The sequence below is a fragment of the Python bivittatus genome, unplaced genomic scaffold, assembly GCF_059951505.1.
Source record: "Python bivittatus isolate LINGU-HERP-01145 unplaced genomic scaffold, Pbiv_v1 ctg000200_np1212, whole genome shotgun sequence".
Taxonomy (NCBI): domain Eukaryota; kingdom Metazoa; phylum Chordata; class Lepidosauria; order Squamata; family Pythonidae; genus Python; species Python bivittatus.
Genome location: NW_028277040.1, coordinates 9193605 through 9221469, shown reverse-complemented (window position 1 = coordinate 9221469; position 27865 = coordinate 9193605). Strand labels below are relative to the sequence as shown.

General features: G+C 38.1%; 1 protein-coding gene across 2 annotated transcripts in view; it reads left to right on the top strand.

Annotated features, from left to right (window-relative positions):
- The window catches only part of PLCL1 (phospholipase C like 1 (inactive)), a 220852-nt gene that overhangs the window by 149046 nt on the left and 43941 nt on the right, over positions 1 to 27865 (top strand). For both annotated transcript variants that reach the window (XM_088135674.1, XM_088135675.1), the window contains exon 2: positions 21851 to 24313. In XM_088135674.1, coding sequence (XP_087991800.1) covers positions 21851 to 24313 — 2463 coding nt within the window. The remainder of the gene's footprint in view (positions 1 to 21850; positions 24314 to 27865) is intronic.

The window sequence follows — 27865 nt, the reverse complement described above, 5'->3', positions numbered from 1 at the left end:
GCTGCACCCTCCCTGCAACTTCTGGGGAGATCTAGCTAGGCAGGCTGCTACCAGCCACTTTACTACTGCAAAATTATTTATGCCACTAGTTTACCATGGAGAAGGTAGGTGGTAACCCTCTTCCTTCATTAGCCTGGCCTGGTAAAAAGGCATGTGCTTAAAGCTAGGCTTCTTTCCCAGAATGGTAACACTGGTTCAATAAGAATTTGTAAATCTTTATTATATATAATGTATATATTCATTCTAGAACAAAGCTGAGAAAGAACAAACAATTTGTTTCTGAAGAGATTGATTGGGTATAGCTATATGCTTGGCTCTAAAATCTCCCACAAACGTGCACACAAATGTATACAGCCTGGACTTCAATTGTGGCAAGAATACACAGAAGAACTATACAAGAAAGATCTTAATGTCCCTGATGTCCACGCTGGTGTGATCACTGACCTTGAGCCAGACATCCTAGAGAGTGAAGTCAAGTGGGCCTTAGGAAGCATTGCTAACAACAAAGCTAGTGGAGATGACAGTATTCCAGCTGAGTTATTTAAAATACTAAAAGATGATGGTGTTAAAGTGCTGCACTCAATATGCCAGCAAGTTTGGAAAACGCAACAGTGGCCACGGGATTGGAAAAGGTCAGTTTATGTTCCAATTCCAAAGAAGGGCAATGCCAAAGAATGCTCAAACTATCACACAATTGCACTCATTTCACATGCTAGCAAGGTTATGCTCAAAATCCTACAAGCTAGGCTTCAGCAATACATGAACCGAGAACTACCGGATGTACAAGCTGGGTTTCGAAGAGGCAGAGGAACTAGAGATCAAATCGCCAACATTCGCTGGATCATGGAGAAAGCACGAGAGTTCCAGAAAAATATCTACTTCTGTTTCATTGACTATGCAAAAGCCTTTGATTGTGTGGATCACAACAAACTGTGGGAAGTTCTTAAAGAGATGGGGGTACCAGACCACCTTACCTGTCTCCTGAGAAATCTGTATGTGGGCCAAGAAGCAACAGTTAGAACCGATCATGGAACAACCGATTGGTTCAAAATAGGGAAAGGTGTACGACAAGGCTGTATACTGTCACCCTGCTTATTTAACCTATATGCAGAGTACATCATGAGAAATGCCAGGCTGGAAGAATCACAAGCCGGAATTAAGATTGCAGGGAGAATCATCAACAACCTCAGATATGCGGACGATACCACCCTAATGGCAGAAAGTGAAGAAGAACTAAAGAGCCTCTTGATGAGGGTGAAAGAGGAGAGTGCGAAAGCTGGCTTGAAACTCAACATTAAAAAAACTAAGGTCATGGCATCTGGACCCATCAATTCCTGGCAAATAGAAGGGGTAGAAATGGAAGCAGTAACAGACTTCATTTATTTGGGCTCTAAGATCACCGCAGACGGAGACTGCAGCCATGAAATTAAAAGACGCTTGCTCCTTGGGAGGAAAGCTATGGCAAGCCTAGATAGCATATTAAAAAGCAGAGACGTCACCTTGCCGACAAAGATCCGCATAGTCAAAGCTATGGTTTTTCCAGTAGTAATGTATGGCTGTGAGAGCTGGACCATAAAGAAGGCTGAGCGCCGAAGAATTGATGCCTTTGAACTGTGGTGCTGGAGAAGACTCTTGAGAGTCCCCTGGACTGCTAGGAGGTCAAACCAGTCAATCTTAAAGGAAATCAACCTTGATTGCTCATTGGAAGGATCGATAATGAAGCTCAAGCTCAGATACTTTGGTCACCTAATGCGAAGAGAGATCTCTTTGGAGAAGACCCTGATGCTGGGAAAGATTGAAGGCAAAAGGAGAAGAGGACGGCAGAGGATGAGATGGTTAGATAGCATCACTGAAGCAATGAGCATGAAACTGAGCAAACTCAGGGAGGCAGTGAAGGACAGGAAGGCCTGGCGCAATATGGTTCATGGGGTCACGAAGAGTCGGACACGACTTAACGACTAAACAACAACAAGTGTAATTTCAGTGATGCTAGCTTGGGGCCAGCTGGGGAACTTTTCCTTCTCCATTTCGGAGGACAGAACACCAGCAGCAAAATAAAAACAAGGGAGACTGCCCTGTTACAAAGCCCACCTGGGAGGAGAAACCCACCTTCCTGATTGGCTTCTCAGCATTTAATTTTCCTTGGTGTGAGTCGCCTCCACCCGTTAGCTGAATGGACAAGTCAGCTAACTTTTGTTTAATCCTGTCAGTATATGGATCTCTTGAAATAGAATCTCTTCCCATTCACTACAGGAGCTTTGCTGAAAAAGAAAGACAGGAAGCTCAGCTGAAGAAAAATGAAAAGAAAGAACAGAAGCTACATTCCCCATGAGTTCACTCCTTTGGTTAACATCAGAACCATACTCCACCTCATTCCTAATCACCTCTCCATTGTGTAGTTTAGTTATTCCACCCTGAGTTCCTGGGGTAAAGGGTTTGGTGCTCTGAGAGTGGGCTTTTGAGGAAGGAGAAACAGTTGTATTGTTTTCTGAGACCCTAGTTTGTTTGTTTGTTTGTTCGATTTGTATAGCCGCCCATCTCACATGCATGGCTCTGGGGGGCTTACACTAAAATAGATAAAGCAAATAAAATTCAGTACATAATATAAAATAAAAACACATAGCAGCTGAACATCATAAAATAAGCATCAACAAAGCCAAGAGACAGGCTCTATCACGCATCTAGGGCCCCAGGCCTTGTCACAAAACCAAGCTTCTAGGGCCTTGCAAAAGGCCAGCAGGGTCGGGGCTAACCCAATCTCAGGTGGAAGGATGTTCCATGCTCACCCTCCAGGCTATTCATTACTTTCTTCTTGTCTAGTCTAACTGTAAATACTTGCAGACCAGATCTATGTTTTTGCATGCTGGTCTTATATGCTTTTTGCCTCTGCTTATCTCCTCATCTACATACTTGCCACTTTTTCAATCTAGTTCCTTGCCTGATCTGAACTTTAGCAAGTTTTCTGGGTATACTTCTCAGCTCAGATTTTTGCTGGGAAATAAGAGCCTTTAGGTTGCCTCTTTCATAGGTCTGCTTCAGTGAACCATCCAACTATGGTCCAGATTCTCCAATTCCTGCTCCAGCTCTTAAGCTGGTTAGCTCCTACAAACACTGTACTAACAGATACTGGACTTCACTGACTTCAGTTCTTGTGCTATCATAAAGCAGAATTCATATCCCAGTGTACATAAACGATTGAAGAAGGCACAGCATTTGGTAATAATGTTTGACTTACAATAGAAATTGGGTATGTTTTTTTTATGAGTTCCTGCTCCAATATAAACTCTTGTGGTGACACCATAACTTTACCATGAATTTACAGTACATACTGTTTCTTAATATTAAGCTTTACAACACAAATGACAATGAATGCCATATTATTCAGAACAAAAAATAGTTTTAATTAGAGTGTGCATTTACAATAAAACGTCAAGCCAATAATAACATAACAAAGGGAAGACTCAAGTAAAATTATAGGAATGTCAGTGAATACTTGGAAAAATTTCTAGAGTGGAGAAAGTTGCAAATTTGCTTTTAAGCAGTTCACCTGCAGATTATGGTAGTGGAGATTATAGAGTTAGATGCAGCCCTTTATCTGTAGAGTTACTGTTTCCTGAAATTGCTTTCAGTTTCATAGTGTCAGTTGGTGTGAAATATTTATTTAGCAAGATACACACAAGCTTCTTGAGACAAATTTTTAAAGCTGATAAATAGAAGTCTCCAATAGAAGAGTATACGTAACTCAGGGTTGAACTGCGGAGTCCTGTTCAGATGAGCACACATGCACTGCAGCAACCCAGAACACCAGAAAAAGGAAACAGACAGCTTATACTACATCTTCCAACAAAATGGATACGCACTTTATCAAAAAGTGCCTGATCACTCAACCCACTATAGCACAGCCATGAAAAGGATAACACTGCCATACATCAGAAACATCTCAGAAACAACCAACAGACTATTACAACCACACAGCATCACTGTAGCACACAAACCAACTAAAGCCCTCCAAAACATCTTAAGTAAACCAAAAGACCCAATAGCCCAAGAAGAGAAAAAAAAAACATACAGTGTAAGAACTGTAATAGCCACTATATGGACAGGCAGAAGACTAGCAAAGCGCATACATGAATACCAACTAGCAGTCAGAAGACATGATGAAAGCTCCTTAATCTCACAACACATGGGCAGACTCAACCATATTTTCAACTGGGAAACAGCATCCTAAACCAAGCTAAATCCAAAAACACTAGGGAATTCCTGGAAGCTTGGCATTCAGACAAATCAGCCATCAATAGATACATAGAGATAAACAACATTTACACACCATTCAAAAGAGAGAATAAAAAAGCTAAGAAGGAAGCAAAAAACCCAGAATACATCCTCTCCAGCAGCCAACACCCAAATAAGCAGAGATTAACACCAGGCAAATGATCAAGCAGAAAACAATACCTTAATCAAGGAACTACCAGGGAGAAAACCACACCCCCACCAACACTGGTAAGGCAAGCTACTGGGAGCAAACCCCACACTCACTAGCACTGATGATGTTACCTGGTCAGTAATGAAATGTCTGCAAGCAAACAACCTAGCTCAGAGAGTGCCAAGGATGCCAAAGTAGAAGTCTGTTCTAATTTGCTCAGCTCTTAGTACTCGTGAAATGTAACAAAGCATAATAAAGCAATGTGTGGCAATAGGCACAAGGCACATGTTGGTTTTTATAGAGAGAAATTAACTTCTGGAGTTTTGTTCAGTATTCCTTGATTTTTAATGCAGGGATTTGTAGATATTCCTATACAGTATATTTATCTAGAAGCAAAGAAAATAGTGTAAATGATGTGTTGTGCTAAAACATTTTTTATCCACACTAAAGCATCCCTGCAAATCTCTTCAGTGCAACATTTTACATCTAATACTCCTTAGAGATCTAATAATAGTAGTCAACAATTATAGAAGCTAAAGGTAGAATAATGTGAAATGTGTAAAGTCAACAAAAAATCTGATTAGGTATGATTAGAGTAGTAATTAAACCAGCTCCATTTGAAAGGATTTCCTATGCAGATCTCCAATAATGCACTTTATGTGGGGCTGCACTTGAAGAGCATCCAGAGGCTTCAACTGGTGCAGAATGTGGCAGTGCAGGCAGTTATGTGTGCCCCTAGGACGGCACATGTTACACCTCTGCTCTGTGAGCTGCATTAGTTGCCAGTTTGCTTTTAGGTTCAATTCAAGGTGCTGGTTTTGACCTTTAAAGTACTATATGGCATAGGGCTAGGTTGTCTGAGGGACTGCCTCTTCCTGATTACATCTACTCGTCCGGAGGAGTATGCTATAGATCCTGTTTGCTAAAGAGCTCCATCTGATGGGGCCCAGGAGACTTTTCTGCTGTGGCTCCCGTCCTCTGGAACATCATTCCCATTGAGGTGAGATTAGCCCCATCCTTACCAGCCTTCCAGAAATCCCTTAAAACATAGTTTTTCCAGCAACCTTGGGGATCCCATGGGAACAGGGAGCCTGTGAGATGGTTGTATTGTGTTTAGGATGTTGTCCGTTCTTCCACAATCCTGGTTTTTATTTATGTTTGTTTTTAATAATTGTTTATATTTGTTTTTAACTCTCTGTTTTGTTGTATGCCACCCAGAGTCCCATTTAGAGAAATGGGCGGCTGTATACATTTGCTAAATAAAGAATAAAGAATAGAGAGCAGGGACCTGAAGTTGTAAGGACAGTGGACATTTAGGCATAGTCTTCTTTTCTGTGGTAAGATTAATTATAGTTCTGTTTGAGTTGTAATTATTGTAAAATTCATCTGTACATTTACTGTACATGAAGACATTCACATTTTGTGAAATTCTTGTTTTGTGTTATCTGTACCTGGGATCTGGATAAACTAGCAATTGTGGACACATAGTCTAGCTATGTTTCAGTGTAATCAATATTATGCTAAGTTTTATGGAGATGGATCATGTTTAGAAATGGGTTTTCCAGCTCTTCTATGTTGGCTTTTAAGAGGTCACCTTGACAATGTTGTAAGAGGTTTATGGGAAAGCAGTATTGTTTTATCTTGCAAATTAATGCAAATGGTGGTTGACATTTCAAAAGATTTCTGGATAATCTGCTGCTGATCTGAACTTTAGCCCAGATGTTGAGCTGTGTACAGAGACTGCTGAGAATGGCAAAGTTAATAAGCATATTCCTCATCAAATAAACTACTTGCTGAGAGACAGCCCTTTAAATTTCAATAGAAGTCTTGCAAGGATATTTAGCTCCCATAGACAATGTCCATAAGACAGCATGTATGAAATAATAAAAAGGGTTCATGGGAAAAATATGTGACGTGCTCTCATTGACTCCTAGCAGGATTGTTATTTTTTGCACAGGAACTCTGAACCTTTTGTTTAGAGAATGTAAGAAAGGAAAGGCAGAAACAAATGTGGAAACAAAAAGATATTAGCTTTTTCAAGGGGTAGAAGGAGCAGAAAGAGCATGCAATTTACTTCAAACAAATCTGTTGTGCTTAAATTGAGCTTTCATTACACACTGAACTTTGTACTTTGTGTCAGTTGACATACATAGCGTCATGTTAGGCTGGAATTTTGATGACGTTTGTACTCAAGTGGTTTCTTTAACAGGGTATTCTGTTAGAATGGGAATAGCAGCTACATCAATGTTACAATGGGATGAAAATGGGTTAATTTTCAGTTCACGTATATTCATGGAAGGGAGGAGTCATTGGTTTGCTGCCACTCCCAGACTAACATGTATATTTCAGCATGACAGAAGCTTCTCCCTCACAACTCTCACAAACAGCTCTTTATAATCCAACTCCATCAGAGATTTATATTAAAATAATATTGTATATCACCTAGGTAATAATTCTAAACCTAATAAAGATGTTTACTTTCTACATCAGAATCATTTGAGTGCTGCTGTATCTCATTGATAAGTACCCTGTGCTAGACAGACATACTCTAATTCTATTTTTTTAATATAATTTTGAAAGTTTTAGAAACAGCAGTAAAAATAAATACAAACTAAAATAAAATAAGAAGGAAAAAAGGAAAAGGAAAAAAATCAAAGGGAAAGCTAAAGTGCAAAAAGAAAAAAAGTAGAAGAAAAATAGAAAAGAAAGAAAAATATAAAGAAGTGGCTTCTGATCTTCTTTGCAGCAGTTATAAGTACAATTGTAGATTTACTTCTTTCTCTAAAGTTACATCAGGACCCTCTTCTTTCTAGAATCTATCCTAATTGTCAAAACCATAGATCATAAGTTCATTTTTTCCTGTTTTACGCAAAAAGCCCATAAAGGATTTCCAGTCAGCAATAAAAACATACTCTAATGTTCCTAATATCTTGGGTTTTATTTTAGTTTCATCCTTGCCTTTCTTTGTAGTTATCTTTTATTTTTGATACTCGTTTGGATTTAGTTTATTATGTTGCAGTTGATGTTTTGCTTTGATGTTGAACACCACTCAGAATCCCTTGGGATTGGGGCAGATTATAAACACTGTAAAGTAAATAAATAAATGAAGTTCTATGGTACTTGGTGCCATAGGAAGTCTGTTGTTTATCTCATGTACTTCATTAATTGAAGAAATTTTGGGTGGAAGTTCCCCCACACCCAATCCCATGATCTGAAATAAGAACATTCACTTTTCTGTTCAACCTTTTCATGTTACTTTTCTGCCTTCCACCTGGGAAAGGTTTGGATTCTACATTTTTTAAGATGTCACATGGATAATATTTTACTCTAAAATAAAGCATAGCATAAAACAAAGCAGTCTGCCTAAACCTGCTTTCCTCTATCTGAGCTGGATTATAGCACCCAGAATTTTCAGCGATGGGCTATTGGTGATGGTAGTTATGAACTCTATAGTCATAACCCCTGTGAATATGGAGAGTATGTGGTTGTGGAAAACAGAAATAAAGCTTAGTACATCTGTCTTTTTTTTAGTACTTGTGTATATATTGAGGCTAGCTTTCCACATTTTTATCTTTCAGAATTCAAGAAGGTACAGTACTAGGTTGTGTGGTTCATGACACTGAAAAATAAGGGGAAACCATTCCAAGATATGGACAGTATGGAAGACAATTGTTGCTTAAGTAAATCGTCTACCTTAGAAATCAAGATACACAAACATAGGTGATCAAGGCTTGTAGAAGCCATAATAGTGACATCATAATTACAGTATTGGAATTAGGCAGATTTTCAGTCAAATTTTTCTGTACGGTAAGTTAAGCCCATCAGAACTAGATGTATGTATTTGTCTTTATTTATTTCTTACTGAACATTAGCAGAAAGTTATTCTGCCATTTTGAGAATTTTGATGGCATAATCTTTGGGCCTCCGAGGTTCATAAAAAAGATGTTTAGAGACTTCATGTGATCTATGTACTGCCCATCCTTTAAATACACACACTTTACATTTTTTTTATTTCTGTTGGTCTGCATATTCCCAGAGCTTATATTAATGTGAAAATAATTTTCCAAGCAAAGGGACAGAAAAGCGAAAGTACCTAATACGTGCTTGTTTTGATTATACCTTTAACTTGGATTTCAGTTAAATTTACTTGGTACAGAATATGTTCATTATTGGACAAAAAATACCCTCCCTCCCTCCCTTTTTTCATTCATATATGTCAGATTATTACATGATAGTTAATAAAGTGATATGTTTGGCTATTTGTTGATGTAAAATTTATTGTATAGATTAATATGTACTGAGAGCTGTGTCCTCAAATTACGAGCTGGATATTGGTTTGAATTTCTTGTGATTTCAAGCAGCTAACACTGAAGAAGACAGTTACTGCTCAAATGCCAAAGCATAGTCTTAATTAATTAACAATTTATTTGTGCTAATAGGTTTCTTCTGTGTTGTCATCCCAAAGCTTTGACATCAAATTATTTATAATGCTTTGTTATAATAAATACTTAATTTCAGTACATTTACAAAGCCCTTGAGTTGGAGCCTTGCTAAATTGGCTCAGATTTGTACTAGACAGCCCATTAGTGGACTGAAGATATATATGGTTATATTCTACTTATGCTTTTCCAAAAAGCTCTTGTTAAAAGATTCCTTAAAAATGTTAATTTACCCTCTTAAATTTTAAGTTATTTTTATATATGTGTGAGGATTACTTCTTTCTATCATTCGAATGATGTATTGGAGTGCTGTTCTCCACTGAGTTTGATTTACTATACTGTACAGTATTAACTTTACTATGGATAAATAGAGACAATACTTTAAGCAATAGCTTATCATTGACTAGTAAAGTGCTGTCTTGAAATTAAGTACAATCTGGAGAATTATGTGGCATGGCTGATGCTGTGTTGTACACTTACATTTATAGGGTAGGAACTGGATATTTGGACCTTGGGAAAAAGAATAATGTTCTTTATCTATGGAACTATCTAATGAGGGATGTGAGTTTTAAGGTAACCTTCCTGGTGTGATAATTTTCTAGGAACAAGCTGTTTCCTTTTGTCTATGAGCAGGAAGGCCTTCTCTCTTGCAGTCTGAAGCGGTACTGGAAAAACAGCACCAGCTGATCTCCAGAAGGCACAATTTAACTCTCAAGTACATCCTAGGAAATGGAATGAGAAACTCAACATAATCTTTTTCCTTTGATACAAAACCACAAACAAGCAGAGACAGCGTGTATAGTAGACAAAATGTTTTCTCAGGACAGGCAAGTACCTGGATCAACTCTTATTCAACTATGAAGCTCATTGGCTGACCTTGGAGCACTTCATACTTTTCAGGTTAACTAGGGTTGTCAAAGGTTAACATGTGAGGAGGTAGAGGAGAGGGTCACTGATTTATAGAAACTGCCTTGAGTTCTTCAGAGGGAAAAGAGGGCTAAATGTGGTTTGCAATCAACCAGTCAATCAATCAATAAAATACTAGATAGTCCGTGTTGCTAAACTTGCCAGGATTAATAATAAATATTGTATAATACTGTTGTATCTAATTATTTTTTCACCATCACCATCATCAACTCGTTTTCACCATCACCATCATCAAGGAACTGGGAACTGGATTCAGTTTAGAATCTCTGAGACGTAGCTTCTTTTCGCTGCAGAAACTTCTTTGTTGAAGATAATTTATTCCCTCATTGATTAGTCGGTTCACTTGGGATGATGATTAATCACGTACAAATAATGCACTTGTAGTGAAGCTGTGTTAATTTTGTGTAAAAGCACTTACCTTTGCTTCTAGTCAGTGCCAAATTAGGTTATATGGTTTTATAAGAAAGGGGTGGATAGCTGCAGTATATTGTGAATCATTTCGCTTGCTTTGCTTGAAAGATTAAAAAAAAAAGCTAGTAGTAATTTTCTAATGAGCAAACTGAACCTTTTGATCTACAACAATGTCTCCTGAGCGACAATGTGATTAATGTTCTAACCATTAGTTGTTAGAGAATGGTTAGAAAATTACATTTAATATGTTCTTTGCTGCTGTTAATGAGCACAGGAGCATATATCACCCACTGGCTCCATACATATGTGCTGTTTCCCATTATGGCAGCCTACCACTGGCAACCATTTAATGTTGTTGTCAAAGGATGGAAGGGAGGAAAGATCCACATGTTTTGGACACACCCACGTGGCTGTGATGTTAAGGTGCTTATGGCAGGGGTGTGCTGATATGATTAGTAGCCAGTCAGAATAATTTGCTAAATTCTTTCAGGGTTTTTTTCCCCCTGCTTATCAGTATTGTCAAAAGGTTTGGGTAGCCTATGGAGTATGAGTATTGGAGTTCTCTTCATAGCATTAGTGTTGAACTAGCTCAGTCTAATTTGTGAAAATCATATCAGAAGTAATACAATTATGGATATGATCTATATATTTATTATAGTTTTTTATCTGTGGCATTTCTGCAAGGGACTTAGTTTGAAAAGTTGATTCCTACTCTACTTCCATAATTTGTTTTGTCTTTAAAATTAGTCTGGTGCACTGATAATTGATATTAGAAAATAAAATACAATTCTTCTGCAGGAAACCTTTGGTGAGATTGGAGATTTATATTGATCAGTCCAAGTCATTAGTCATAATGTAATCAACACATTTGAAAACATTTCCTCTCATAAAACTCTTAATCGCCTTACACAATTTGTCAGGTTTTCTTGCTAAATAAATTACAGAGTTATTCCACATCTTCAGCACAGGTTGGAATAGTCTTGTTGTTTCCATGAGGGTAAAGAACATTAAGGGATGGTATAATTGATAATAGGATAGAAGACAGATCTAAAATTATTATCCATTTTTGTAGGATCAGATATGTTGTTTTGTTGTTGTTGTTTTGGAATTTTGCTTTTCAATTCTTCAAAGTATTATATTCATAGTGATGAAATTATATTGTTACACCTAATCAGAAACAATATGGAATTCCAGAGTTTGCCTCATGGCACAATCCTATACATGCCCATTCAGAACTAAGTCCTTTGAATTTAATGAGACTTACTTCAAGATAGGTGGTTATGGGAGTTTTGTCCTAGTTTCCATAGCATGAGAAAATACTGGAGACTTCATAGGTTTTTTTCTTCTTCAGTTACTTATAGATATCAGCAGTTACAGTGGGAGGCAAACAGAGACCTGAAAAAGATTTTTAAAGAACAACCTGAATAAATTGCATTCCTTCTCCTCCTACCTGCAGTTAAGGTTCAGCGATCTTCTCAGCGAATACCAGTTATACATGCCCTTCCTCTATGATACTCCAAACATCTCTCACCACCGTTTCAAGATAGGATTGATCTTAGATACCAGTCCTGCCTGTGATTTTCCCATTTAGAGGTTATCTGTAATAATTAAGAAATCCCAATATTCTACTGTCAAGATCCTGGCCAGTTATTCTGAACTGGTTTCAGAGATTTGAAGATCCCTGAACATGCTGCTTTTAACAAACCCTTTTGCTTAAGTATGTTCTTGTTCCTCTTCCTCCCATATGTCATTGACACAACCTACACTTACATGGTTCTCTGGTCTTCTTCCTGGTTTAGTAGAGGGTTGCGCCTAGCTGATCTTGGAAGCTAAGCAGGGCCAGTACTGGTTAATATATGAATGGGGCACTCTTTGGGAATTGCAGGACAGTTGGCTAATCTTTGAAGTTGAAAGAGCACCATGGCAAATACCTTCCAGCGCCACCCTTGATCAACTCAAGTGATCAAGCCATTCAAATTCACAACATCATTTTTGTGATCAAAGGACAAAAGAGTCCAGGGAGATAATGCTGAGCATCCTTTTTGATTCTTCTCAGCATTTCTCACCGCCCCCCCAGTGGTCATAAGTTCAGTTGTTTCCTGCTCTAAAACAGCTTAAAATGTGTACCCCTCTATGGAAGAATTCTTACTGCCTCTAAATCCACATACATAGTTCTAATCCCTGCCAATACACTGAGAATACCATGTCTCTTGCATTTTAGGCCCTTTGGACATATGCCACTGGCACTGTGTGGTAAGTACAGAAAGTAAAGGTAGTGACTAGGTCTGCATAACATAGTCTTGAAAAAAGATGGAGCTGCTTTGAGAAGTTGCTCAGAAGTACAACATGAACATCCTGTGTGCTCCAAAGCAATTTTTCCTCTTCAGATCTGAAGTGGTGAATTGCCCTAATAGTCTCTCTCATGCTCCCCTCAAAAAAAAGGGGGGCTGTAATAGGATGCTATCTTAATTAACATATTCAAAACAGTGTAATTTTTTTCTGAAAGCTTTCAGCAGCCAAGGTAAAAACTTGAGTTTGGCTGAAGAACAGAGCAAAAATGCTTTAAATTTAAACACCTGAAAAAGGCTAAGGCCATCTCCTGCTTTTTCCTTGGCAAAAATAACAATATCACTGAATAAATTGATGCAAACCCTCGCAGTGTATCACAGATAGCCAGGGAGTCTTATAATTAAAATGATGTGTATATTTACCACTTGACTGTACAATCTGGTCAAAGATTGGAAGAAGTCAAAGTTTAGGGAAACTATGCAAATAAGGCCAAAATCCCTTTTCTCATGGTTGATTTGTTACATATATACAAACGATCTCACAACAACCTGCTTGAGCTGAAATTCTTAGATTTAAGCACAGATTATTCATTGCAATCCATGTGACTTCTCTGGCTTGTGTCCAAATAATTCATCTGAACAAACTAGTAGACTTTAAGTAGTTATTTCTATTATGGAGGTAATGTTGGCAAGAATACTTTCCCATTCTTTTTGGCATTTTCACCATCATGCTTGAATCATATTAATATATACTTTTCTGTACATATTCACATGTTATATAATATTATTGTACTTGTGATTTAGAGGAGACAGGGATGATACATTTCTGTATGCAAAAATAGATATTACTTGTATCATTCTTATAAATTCTTGTTTTTCAGAATCCTGAAGTAGATAGTTTTCCTTGAGCAATTATCTCCAGCATATTAGGTTTTCCTTGACATTAAAGGCATCTCAGTCATCTTTGTCACTCCTTAGAATTTCTTAAACAAATACCATTATGTGTATTGCACTGAACTTGTTACTTAAAGTAGATTTTTTTTTGACTTTGATTTTGAAAGAATAATACATTTCGGTACATATATCTAAGGCCATTATGTGCATGTTTTTATATTTGATATGTAAATCTGAGATTTTAAGCTACTATATTCTTATAAACTGCTTTTTCCTAGTAATGGGACTCAACTGAACTGGCATTCAAGATATTGTTTGACTGTACTCCCAGATTACATCACCATTAGCAATGTTTGCCCAGATTGCTATGAGTTACAGTTTAGGAACATCTGGAGGACTGTTGTCTTTGGGTAATATAATGAAGACTGCTCTAAGAAATGTCTACATCCTAATTTTGGTAAAGTTTTTGCAGATAAAAATTTACAAGACAAGTTTAAGATGGTATTTTTTTTAGTGTAATGTATACTGGAATTCATTTATTTATTAAAATTATTTATAACCTGTCTTTCTGAATAACAATCATGCCAAAGGGGCTTTAGCTTCAAGGAGTTCAAGGACTACAGTATTATCTTTCCTACACCTATTTTATCCTAGCAACAATCCCATGAAATAGTTCAGGTTGATGAGAGTTACTGGCCCAGGTCACCCAATCAGTTTCATGGAGACTTCAGTATCCTGGTCCAGCTACCTTATTCCACTGGTTCTGGCAATATTTATGTGTTGTGCCACTATTAAAAAGACACATACTTATAGATAAGTTGTTGAAACTATGAAAAATGAAACTAAACCCGAAGGTATCTTCCCTACTTTCAGAAAATCTTATGAAATTATAAAGGCAGCTCTAGCCCCTCGCAGTGTAGCACTGCATATGCACTTGGACAAGCCGAAAGTGTTATGGCTATTTTCATGCTTCTAATATGTTCTGTAGTCAGTTGATCAGTTTTGTTATAGCAGTGTGTGTGAGCATGTATGAATGTGTGTGTGTTTGTATACATAATAGAATCATGCAATCATAATTTGCCTTAAATATTGAGAGGGAGTTTTTATCTTGGGTGACTACATGCATCGATGTAGATAAATGAGTTTTATCTACACCACTGAAAAATATGTCGCAATAATCACTGGTGCAAATTAAGCATTTGGTTGCTCCTTGGTAAATAGTTTTTAGACTATTTTACACTGTATTTATTCAACAGTTGTGATGTCTGATTTAAGTCTGGGGTCATTTTAAGATTCTACTGTTTTTCTGTAAAGACTAAAGCATGGCCATCCAAATGTGCCTCTATATAGGTTGAGACAATGTTTAGAGGTTATATATACACACACACATTTTAATACATGACTTAAAATTTAACTTTGGTCCTTTTGAGCTCACTTCTAATCTGCTGAGTTTGTTCCTATTTCTGTGATCGTTTTCTCAGATATGACTGTGTCACATATTTGTTAACCTAGGTTCCCAGAGCAACAGCTATATTTAGAAAACATACAACATATAGGATTTTGGAATAGATCCTGCCCTACGTACTCCTCCTCCTTTAATAAAATAATAGCACAATCCTTTATATGTCTGTTTGGAATTCAGTCCCATCTTGAAAGTGAGCACTGGATTGCAGCTGTCAGGATTTTTTTTTTTATCCTACTTCATCTTTAGATGTGATGAAAAGAAAGAAAAGCTGATTCACTAATAGATAAATACAGTTTTGAGAGCTGCGGGAAATGTATAGGCTTATCCTCTGGGAACAATTTACTGATGGTGCCAGCAGAGTTTGACGTGAATAAAGCAAGGACTAAGCTGTGGAAAATCCCTGTTGCATCTGTTTTAGTACTGAAATTTGTCTGAGAAGTTAAATGTAGAGTTCTCAAAATATACTTTGTGGTCTCTTGGAGATTAAAACTATAATAATACTAGGGATCATGATGATAATGATAAATGCTGGAAAGAGCATTTTCAGCTGAGCCTCTAAAAAAAGCTTGTTCAAGAATTTTGGCTTCGGTACTCTGGATAAACATGTAATGGGATGTTATTATTTCTAGAACTTTCTTTTTGATTAGCTGTTTATTAGATTGTCATCAAAACACATTCCATGAGCAGGCATGCATTAATAATATTTATTATCCAACAGAGTACATAACATGGAAGTAGCAAGCAGTATCTACGTAAGAACCAGAAGAAGCAGCTGATCCCTTGTAAGAAATTATTCCTGGCTCCAGAGTAAATGGGCAAATGATCACTCTCTCAAAGCCCCTTTCTGGAAAAGTTATAGAGTTATTACTCTATTATTAAATATGGTGCATATGGTTTTTCCTCAAGGTAATCTTGGAAAAATGGAATGTACCTAGCATTCGAAAACAATCTTTGGTTGCCAGAGTTGCTGCTCACCTCTTAAAATTGTGTGGAGTGTTATAGTATACAGTAAGTGTTATACTGTAGTTAGAAGAGTGTCTTTTACTTTGCTTGAATTCAAGGGAAAAGATACACAAGTCCACCACACATAATATTTAGTAGGCATGATGTTTACTTCCAAGTTCTATTTTAATACTTCTACATCATAAATAGAAGCAATGGTACTCTTTAATGCTCTCAAGATCCATGTTTCTTTCTTCTCTGGTTTTGCTTTGTATTCACTGGTTTTCTAGGACCAGAAATCCCCAGTATTACATCTCCTTCTTGACTTGACACTCATGAAAATTTTTCTCATAATGACCCAATTCATTTATTTAGTAATGTCAAGGTTTGATCTCGGACCAGCTATATCCAGAGCATATGCTCCATCAGTGAGCTATGGCTCCTTTGCTTTCACCATAATTCTACCCATATGAGCAACTTCTCTGTATAGACATGATTACAGGGATATATCTATTTAAAAGATACTCCTTCATTCATTTAGGTGCTGCTCGGGAAATTTCTGACCTCTCAGGAACTTTTTTTAAAGGGTGGGCTTTGATGGTGTTGGAAGAAGGAATATAAAAAGTCAGCAAGTCCAGACCACTGTGCTTTCTTATTTCATGTGCAAAGTCTACAAGCTCTCAGTTAAAATCTTGTCTTCCGTATACTATGTTCCTCTATTGTACCATTTTCTTTAGCGCCTGGCTGCATTTTCTGCTCCTTTTCAAAGTGACTGCCATTGACTTGATATATTCCTTTAACAACAACTCTGTATCACTGTTGACATTTAATTTTCAGTTAAAATGTTTTAATTAAAATCTGACAACTTTTGGCATGGTATATGAAAATGCCCTGAAATTACACTTGCAGATTGCATTTATGTGAATTTATGAATTTGTTTCAAGAAAATTGACTTTACATTAATACCCGTAGCAGCAGTAATTTGGTTACAAGAGAATGCTTTCGTGGAGAGAGGACTAAAGTTTCTAAAAATGTTACAAATATATTAGACTACAGTAGAAGCAAAGTAACTAATGTCACTTATTCACCTATATTAACTGTGTTTTCATGGATTAAGCTTATGCTGAGCTTCAGTCAAAAATGTAGTTATTCAAATAATTAAGAGCCTCTTCAGTGCTGAGTCACCAGCTCATTATATGAATGCAGGGTGGCTATCACAGTTTCCTTGCCTCACTCACTACATTTTATGTGAGTCCAGATTATAATGATCATGGCAACCATCATATTTCCTCACCATTTCTTGGCCACTTCCCCTACCAGTATTGAAAAAAAGCAATTAAATGAGAAAAGAAAACAGAGTACCTACCCAATGCCTTTTGGCTGGTAGCTCTTTCATAATCTGGACTATCTCAGGAAACATCTCAGGAGTGCATAAGATTCCAATCTTAAATTTGCTTAATTATGAAATTTGCTTAAGTACAAAATAAATCCCATCAATTTCACTAGGGATTGAGACTGTAAATAGGTGATATGTTCTAGTGAACAAAATAAAAGTACTACTATGTACACATTACTACTCCACGTTGTGTAAGGGTTTAAGAAAAACAATGTGTTGATTTAGTTTTGTTTGAAAGAAAATATATGGAGACTTCTATCGTATCTGCAATATTTATGAATATACAAAGATCAAAAATCCATGTGATAACCTACAGTGAAGAAAGCTATCATTAGGTCTGATTGGTAAGCTTAACTAAGAAAGTTACTTGAAAAAGCCCTTCTGACTGCCTTAACTTTTTATTTTTGTCTTGAATTGGATTCATTTGCAGCAATAAATTATATCCACATATAATTTGAAGAGAAATAAGGGTGTCTATATATGTAGTCTACTAAATGATCTATTAGAGCTTTTTCAAGATAGTTTGAAACAGTGAGTCAGAACCTACAACTGTAACTAATGACACTTGGAAACAGAAACTTAGTTGATGACAGGTAACTCATGCAAGACTTGAGAGGTATCATCCCATAGAGTGTTAGTACAGCAGAAGATATAATCCTTTTTTGAAAAGGAACAGATGAATTAAAGCAGCAGTTATCATCAGTTGAAGGACCTGTTAGCTCAAAGTGTACCATTCTGCTGCTGGGGCATGGTAACCAGTGATTGTGGGGATGAGTAACTCACTTTGGGTTACATGTTCAGAACAGTAATTGAAAGGTGATAATACAGAAAATATCATCATGATATTCAGAGAGGCAGGTTTCTGTGCCAACGTGCTTGATATTAAGAAAGAATATGTTCTATGCATACCTCATCACAAAGATGACTCACTTGGAACAAATAGTAAATACATTATAATAGCCATTAGTTATTAGATATATGTCTCCTATTTTTTTATGGTCCCATTTCATACAACAGCTGGGTGCCTGATCAATTATGTGAATGCAAAGACAAGTAGAAGCAATAAGAGAAGATTCACCTTTAACTGGAACCATACTAGTGTATCTTGGATGCTTAACTTTCCTTGAAAGGTTAGATCATCTTCCTGCTTTTTACCAGCATTTCATTGGCCAGAATATTCTTATTACCCAAGTGACCTTGGCTGATTTTAGAAAAGAAAAGAAACTAAGCAGGGTCAGACCTAGATGGAAAATCACCTGGGAATTCCAAGACTATAGGTTAGACTAGAAACCTGAAAAAACTCAGAAGAAGGCAATAACCAACCACTTCTATATCCTCCCCCTCCCAAAACCTATTCAGGCATCTTTACAATAGATATAAAGTACTGATATACTGTATTTTCTATGGAAGCTGTGTCCACATATTTGCATTTCATTGATAAATGCATTCAGCTTCTGTTTGTTTTCTGGTGGGCAAAGTTTTACAGAACTGGCACAAATATAAATAAATATGTGTTTGTGCACACCTCAGCATTTTATATTTAAAAAATGAATACTAGATTGTCAATCTAGCACTACTTATACAGTGATTATCAAAGGGAAGACAAAGAATCCATTGTAGTTATTTGTGCGTGTGCCAGTAACCAAACTTGACCATAGGTCATAGCCCCAGATTTCATAAAAGAAAATACAATATGTAATACGAAGTACATCAAGAAATCAACCCTGACTGCTCATTGGAAGGATTGATAATGAAGCTCAAGCTCAGATACTTTGGTCTCCTAATGCGAAGAGAGGACTCTTTGGAAAAGACCCTGATGCTGGGAAAGATTGAAGGCAAAAGGAGAAGAGGATGGCAGAGGATGAGATGGTTAGATAGCATCACTGAAGCAATGAGCATGAAACTGAGCAAACTCAGGGAGGCAGTGAAGGACAGGAAGGCCTGGCGCAATATGGTTCATGGGGTCACGAAGAATCGGACACGACTTAATGACTGAACAACAACAATACGAAGTACAAAGTAGCACGCAGCCTGAAAAGGCCTGTAATCATGCTTAGTCAACAGCGTACAAATTCTGCCAGCTACATATAGAAACTTGGCAACTGCAAGAGATATCTTGGGATCTTTATCTGCCAAAAGAAGCTGCACAAAGATAGAAATGGACTAAGAGGTGTTAGTAACCCATTGCAGGTATTTTGGTAACAAGGGCAGTACAGCAGGACATGATTCCGTGATTCAGTGCTTCCATCCTTGCAGGGACAAAGCATTTCAGCATAAGGGGTTTTGTGGTATTTACCTTCCAACCCTACTGATAGTAAGATATTAAATTGCAATAGTGTAAAGGCCCTCTGAAATTTATTGTTTGTAAGTTAGGTCAGATATAATGCTGGTTTAAAATGAAATTTGCTGTGCCTCAATTGAGCTCTAACAGACATCTTACAGTAGTACATTCTGTTTGTAATTCTACGTCAAGAATTCCTTGTTTAAGAGCTACTGTTGCCTGCTCTTATGTCAGGGGCATCAGCATCTCACTGGAGAACCCCAATTTATGTAATTTGTCATTTATTTGGAGTTTCTAAGAGAAAATAATGTTCATTTGACAGGATAGGATGTATCAGGCCTTGGGGCTGAAAGTAAGTTTTTAGCTAGTATCTGAATGCACATAGGCACACTCTCATTTCAATTTTTCTAAACCTTGCCTCCAAACATAGAGCAGGGTTAGGGACATATTTTTCTACTTGAAATAACTTTTTTAGGAAGCCAGTTTGAACTCTAATTTCTCATAGTTGACAGCTGGACTAAGGTGCTGTCAGCCTTGCAAGGTAGTCCAGACAAGAAGCACACCCAGAAGTATTAGCTCTAACTTTATTGTAAGGTTACATTAACAGAAACTTGCAAGTCTGAAAGTACATCTCTCTCCTCCTGCCCTGTCCCCCCACCTTTACAGTCCAAGAAACTAGGGCGGGTCCCTTCACAGATGTTTGCCATGTCCCCATTCCTTCTGAGGACTCAGCTGCCCCTTGTCTGACTGTTACCTAGTCTGCTGGTCTTCTACCTGTCTCTCAAGGTCATTCCCACATATCGTTACAGGTGCAATCCATAGAGGAGCTGTGCCAGTGCCTTGGTTTCCAAAAGCTTCAGAGCAGCTGGTACATAGGGCACTCCTCTAGTGTTCAGGACACAATCTCACCCAACAGCTGAAGTGCTTCAGTTGGAAGATCCCCTTTTCTTAGACATTTCCCAAGATTATTTTCTTCTCATTCTCAGAAGGTCTGAAGAATTTCTGAAGAACATCTCTTAGGGGCAAAGGGTTTATATTTTGGGGAAAGAATATCAGAGAAGTTTCTCTCTTGCTCTCTTCCTTTTAATTTAAACAGTTTTATGATACTGACCTCTCCCATAACAAAATGTAGCAAAGTTAAAGATGAGTGCTATTTCCTTGGCATCTTATTTTAAAGTAGGAAGCACACAGGAAAGACAATCAAATGAGGGAAAGCAAAAGATCAAATTTTTGAAAACTGCATAGGGTCTTCCTAAAGCAAGTGCCAAGTAACTCTTATTCCATGGGAAATGCTGGAAAGGTATCAAATAAAGAAAAAGGAGGCTTTTTTGAGTGAGCCCTATTTCAAATTCATTTAACTTTTTTTTAAATGCAATATTTATTGTTGTGGTCCTGGTTGCTATTGATTAGGAGTTAGAAACTACATAAGGGATCAACATTAATATGTAAAATGACAAACAAAATTTTAAAAAATCATACTCTGGCCAATTCCATCTCCCACTGCCATAACTAAATACCAAATAACTTGGTGCCTTTTTCCCTATGGATAATATATTCCCTAAGATACATGATAAAGCTGACCCTTCCAGTCCCTCTCTCAATCTCCCCCATCCCCACCCCCTGTGGCACCTTACCTGGGAGTCCTACCTCTTCCCGCTTAACGACCCATGCGACTTGGGGTTACAATGGCGACCAGGACTGCCTGGGATTGCCATTGCTAAGCGATGCGGTTATGTAACATCACACTTTATGACCACATTGCTTAGTGATGGCAATCTTAGTCTCAATTGCTGTTGTAACCTGAGGACCACCTGTATGATGCTACATAATGATTATGTGTAAGAACCGTGGTACTCAGTTCCCAATGAAAGCAACTCCCATTGACACTGTTACAGGTTCAAAGAAGAATTTGTTTATTGGAAAGTAGTGCACAACTCTAAGGCAAAAGCTGGAACCAAGTTCCACGCGCGCCAAAATTCAGTTTTACCCTCTTTCCCTTTCACCTCCCCCCTACTGTCTTGGAGTGTCTCTTGCGCATGTTGAAGATTCTCTCCAGGTCTCATGCTGGTACGACCTTGGGCATTCCTGAGAACTAGATAACAGTCCATCTGCGCCTAACGGCCAACCTCTCCATTTCCCCCCCTTCCTCCCCATCACTGTAATGGCAGAAATGAAGCAGGCAAATTAGCAAGGCAGTTGATTGATTGCAAGGATTCTGACATTATGCTACAGTGAAATGTTTAGCCTAAAAATGAATTGTTGTTTATATACCAGTTGCCAGCCATGATTTTTTTTTTCTTCACTATGATTGTCACCTTTATACTTTGTATTTTATTTATAGGCTTGTCACGTGTATTGACTTTTTTTTTCCATTTCCTTTACAGGATCCTTCAAAATGTGGGCGCAAGAAAACCGTCTCCTTCAGCAGCATGCCCTCAGAAAAGAAAATAAGTAGCGCAAGTGACTGCATTAGCTTCATGCAAGCTGGCTGTGAACTGAAGAAAGTCCGGCCGAACTCTCGTATTTATAATCGATTTTTTACTCTTGACCCTGACTTGCAGGCACTTCGCTGGGAACCCTCTAAAAAAGATTCTGACAAGGCAAAACTTGATATTTCTGCGATAAAAGAGATCAGATTAGGGAAGAACACAGAAACATTCAGAAACAATGGACTTGCAGATCAGATTTCTGAAGACTGTGCCTTCTCCATAATTCATGGGGAGAATTATGACTCTCTAGACTTAGTTGCCAATTCAGCAGATGTGGCCAACATTTGGGTGTCAGGTTTGCAATATCTGGTTTCTCGTACTAAGCAATGTTTGGATTTGATAGAGAGTAGCCAAAATACCCCACGGTTTGCTTGGCTTACATCTGTATTTGAAGCTGCAGATATTGAAGGCAATGGGATTATGTTGGAAGACACAGTTGTAGAGTTAATAAAACAGCTGAACCCTGCCTTAAAGGAGTCAAAGATCAGACTGAAATTTAAAGAGATTCAAAGAAGCAAGGAGAAATTAACAACTCGTGTAACTAAAGAAGAATTTTGTGAAGCATACACAGAGCTTTGTACAAGACCTGAAGTTTATTTTTTGCTAGTACAGATATCTAAAAACAAAGAATATGTAGATGCCAAGGACCTCATGCTTTTTTTAGAAGCTGAGCAAGGGGTTACACATGTCACTGAAGACATTTGCCTTGATATCATTCGTAGATATGAATTTTCACAGGAAGGGCAGTTGAAGGGTTTTCTTGCAATCGATGGATTTACGCAATATTTGTTGTCCCCAGAATGTGATATTTTTGATACCACACATAAAAAGGTTGTTCAAGACATGAGCCAGTCTTTATCACATTATTATATTAACTCATCTCACAATACTTACCTGATAGAAGACCAGGTCCGAGGGCCAGCGGATATCAATGGCTATATCAGGGCACTGAAGATGAGCTGTAGAAGTATCGAACTAGATGTTTGTGATGGGCCAGATAATGAGCCCATAATTTGTAACCGTAATAATAGGGCATCACCTTTGTCCTTTAAATATGTAATTGAAGTAATCAACAAATTAGCCTTTGTTTCTTCAGAGTATCCTCTTATTCTCTGCTTGGAAAACCATTGCTCCATACAGCAGCAGAAGATCATGGCTGAATATATGAAGAAGACTTTTGGGTCCAAACTCTACACTGATGCACCACTACCATCAGAATCATATCTTCCATCTCCAGAGAAACTGAAAATGAGGATTATTATCAAAGGAAAGAAACTGCCTTGTGGTAAAGATTTATTAGAAGGAGAAGTCACGGACGAAGATGAAGCTGAAATAACTCGCAGAAAATCTGAAGAATACTTAGGGGATCCAAAAATGTCCTGGTTATGCAAAGAGCTTTCTGACCTTGTAACTATATGTAAATCAGTCCAATTCAAGGATTTTGAGAACTCAATGAAAAATCAGAATTATTGGGAAATGTGCTCCTTCAGTGAAGGAGAAGCCAGTAAAATTGCAAATGAATATCCAGAAGACTTTGTCAATTATAATAAGAGATTTCTGTCTCGAATATATCCAAGTGCCATGAGAATAGATTCCAGTAATGTAAACCCACAAGATTTTTGGAATTGTGGTTGCCAGATAGTGGCAATGAATTATCAAACACCTGGGCCAATGATGGATTTACATACTGGATGGTTTCTACAGAACGGGGGATGTGGTTACGTCCTTCGACCTTCTGTTATGCGAGAAGAGGTGTCTTACTTCAGTGCAAACACAAAAGGCATAGTGCCAGGGGCCTCGCCACAAGTTCTACACATCAAAATCATCAGTGGACAAAACTTCCCAAAGCCCAAAGGAGCCTGTGCCAAAGGGGATGTCATAGATCCCTATGTGTGTCTAGAAATTCATGGCATTCCTGCAGACTGTACAGAACAGAGGACTAAAACTGTTCAGCAGAACAGTGATAATCCTATTTTTGATGAGAGCTTTGAGTTTGAGATCAACCTGCCAGAGCTTGCCATGATTCGCTTTGTAGTATTGGATGATGACTATATTGGTGATGAGTTCATAGGCCAATATACTATCCCTCTGGAATGTTTACAGTCAGGCTATCGACACATACCTCTGCGCTCCTTTGTAGGGGACATCATGGAGCATGTTACACTTTTTGTGCACATTGCAATAACTAACCGAAGTGGTGGAGGGAAGGCCCCAAAGCGTAGCCTGACGGCAAGAATAGGAATGAAAACTAGAGACTATACTATGCTGAGGAACACAAGCCTTAAGATTATAGATGATATCTTTAAGCTAGCAGTACACCCACTGAGAGAGGCAACTGACTTGAGGGAGAACATGCAGGTAAGGAAAACTTTGACTCCTTTTTTCTTCCATAACTGAAAGCCTGATTTCACAAAGTATCATATGCAATACAAGTATTATTGACATTCCTGGGCATTAGAAGCTTTTTTATATAGCAAGGGTTGCAATCACCATTAGTAAAGATTGTAGTAATTAAGTTCAAAGAAATTACCATCTGCAACTTCTGTCTTTCTAGTGTCAAAAAACTGAAGCTTAGGGTTTTCTGCTTGCCTTGCAGTTGGAGGTTCCCAACTTCCCCATGCTGTCCTTACTCTTACTCTTCTGGATTTCTCTGTAACAATGGGCTATGTTATTTTTTTTTAAGTGCTCTTCTGTGGTGGTGGAGAAATTGGATTACTGTGGATATACAACTATCTGAGATGCATTATTTGTATATATATAATTCTTATAACGCCCTTCCCATTTTTCTGGAAAGGAGGATGCATGTGTATGGGATAACACAGTTGTATGTTTGTGTGTGTGAAAGAGAGGGAGAAAGGGAGAGACAGACATACTGTACATACAATTTGCCCCCCCCCAAGGAATTCAGAATTCTGGAAGCTAGAAAATATTACTATATTGCAGAACATTCCTATTCAGAGAATATTATTATTCTAATTATTTACAACTCCATGAAACAGCTATAAACCTATACTTATTTAGGAATAAATCCCCTTAAATACAGTGAGATTACTTTTGAATAATAAACTATTAATCTAATACAAGTTTATATTATTAAACTTTTCCTAACTCTTCTCAAGCTAGTTCCCATTTATACATGGCCTTGCACATATAAATGTCTTTTTAAAGCATCAATTCAATTGTTTAGATAAGTTGTTTCCTCTTCATTCTTCATTTCAAGATATTTAGAAAACAAGGCTTTCTTGTAGAAAAGTAATGGAAATTTTTCTGTCACGAGAGCAAATATATTAGTGATACATTCAGTTACTGATATATAACTTTTTTTCCCCCTTACCACAGTATGTAAGCTTTACTTTAGTGATTTATGGTTGGAGACCAAATAAAAAATAGCAGTATGACACACAATATAAAAAAAACAGCAAGATAGATTAATGACAGAATTCTACGGTTGTTCTAGGCAACTTCTTTGCTAAATGGTGATCAGGCCCAATACCTCGTGATGGTAACATTGCTACATTCCGGGAGATTTTTGGAGAGAAATCTCCAAGTAAGAAGTAGTAATTTCCATATCTGACCAGCTCATACAGTAGGAGAGGTGGGAATATAAACTCTGCAAACCAAGTACAGAGGAGGGGACAGTGGAGTATGACATGTGTTGCTGACTCAGTAGTGGCAGTGGCATCAGAACAAATACAAAACTGTACCACGTAAGGGATGTTATTAAAACTTCATTACCAAATCTTGCAAGCATGAAGCACTCTTCTGGGTAGCAGGTGTGAAGCACTCTTTTGGGTAGAAAATATATTGTTCTGAAGATCCAGATGCCTAAAGACTAGAAGTGGTTTCTGACCATCACAGTCATTAAAAAGGGTGATGGTTAAAGGTCTAACCCAATATGCTTACTAACAAGCAAATGATATGCCAGGAATCTTTATGTAAAGCTGAATATTGGTTGGCTCAAGAAAAGTTTTTAGCTATGGAACAAGCTGGTTTTAACTCAGGCTTTTTGATTTTGGGGCAAGGCATCAACCTTTGGAAAAAAAATGTTATATTGTCTTCATTGACCTGAAGACAGGTTTCTATTCAATCTCTCCTGAGGCAAAAAAACAGTTTCTTCCTCTATTGACAATCATTTATAACAGCTAATCATTATGCTCCATGAAGATACCTTACTCAAGTCAAATGTAACACTCTGCCACCCTCACACTCCCAATTTGATGCAAATAAGAGTTAAGCAAGGTTATTTCTTTGCTCCTTCTTATTTCATGTCTGTGTTAATGTATTGTATGGACCATTTCTAAACATGAATCTCAGTGTCTGCTAAAACACAGATTAATTTCCATGCTTCTTTACACTGATAACACAGAAATCTTTCCTTGACCTAAAGTGGCCTTTTTGTTCCCTGTGGGTGTTAATCAAATACGACCTGGCTGAGAATTTGGAATAAATCACTCCAAAATGAAGGTGCTCCTTTTCACTGAGAGACAATGGCAGTAGAAATGGTGAATCGGTGATTTTCAAATTAAGCAAGTAAAGATGTTCAGATACTTAGGTATTTTCTTCCAGCCCTCTGCTTCCTGGACTCATGAGGTCACAGCCCTGACTCAGAAGGCTGCCAACACAATTATGACATTTGCCAACTGCAGTGGGAATACTTCAGTTCCTGCTGCAGCCAGAGTAATGCAAAAGTTCTGAGGTTTGGCTGGTGCGGGTCTTCCGGGCTGTGTGGCCGTGGTCTTGAAGTTTTGTTTCCTAACGTTTCGCCAGCACCTGTGACCGGCATCTTCAGAGTGCAGGAGCACAGACAGGAGCAGTTCTCTCTGTGCCCAGGGTGATGTGACCCTTTTTGTGGGTATTTATAGAGATCTGAGTGGGGGGAAGGAAGGGGGAGATTGGGGGTGTGTGGGTGGGGTTGGGTTACTTGTACAAGCAGCCAACCCCACCCACACACCCCAATCTCCCCCTCCTTCCCCCCACTCAGATCTCTATAAATACCCACAAAAAGGGTCACATCACCCTGGGCACAGAGAGAACTGCTCCTGTCTGTGCTCCTGCACTCTGAAGATGCCGGTCACAGGTGCTGGCGAAACGTTAGGAAACAAAACTTCAAGACCACAGCCACACAGCCCGGAAGACCCACACCAGCCATCGTATGCTGGCTGTGAAAGCCTTCGACAATACGTTCTGAGGTTTGTTGTTTTGGTGCTCAGTTTTGCACTGATTCTGACCTATCTCACTCTGAAATGATTTAATCCATATGTATTAGGATTCTACTGCAACTTCCTTGCTCTATTCCCAATACTTTAGTTAGAATTAAGATGCCCCTCTGTTGCAGCCTGAATGAGAATCTGCCACCTTAAGTATTGGCTGACTCAGCTGACTTTTGATAAGTTTATTTCTGCTTGGAAAAAAACCCCCAACTATTGCCAAATATCTTTTCTTTTGTGGCCTTTCTTTTCCATTTTTATTATAGCACATCTTGACAAAACTAGGCTATCTTGATTTGGATAACAAGAGTGATATTTTGTTATACAATCAATGTGTTCCAGTAGTAATGTATGGCTGTGAGAGCTGGACCATAAAGAAGGCTGAGCGCCGAAGAATTGTTGCCTTTGAACTGTGGTGCTGGAGAAGACTCTTGAGAGTCCCCTGGACTGCTAGGAGGTCAAACCAGTCAATCTTAAAGGAAATCAACCCTGATTGCTCATTGGAAGGATCGATAATGAAGCTCAAGCTCAGATACTTTGGTCACCTAATGCGAAGAGAGATCTCTTTGGAGAAGACCCTGATGCTGGGAAAGATTGAAGGCAAAAGGAGAAGAGGACGGCAGAGGATGAGATGGTTAGATAGCATCACCAAAGCAATGAGCATGAAACTGAGCAAACTCAGGGAGGCAGTGAAGGACAGGAA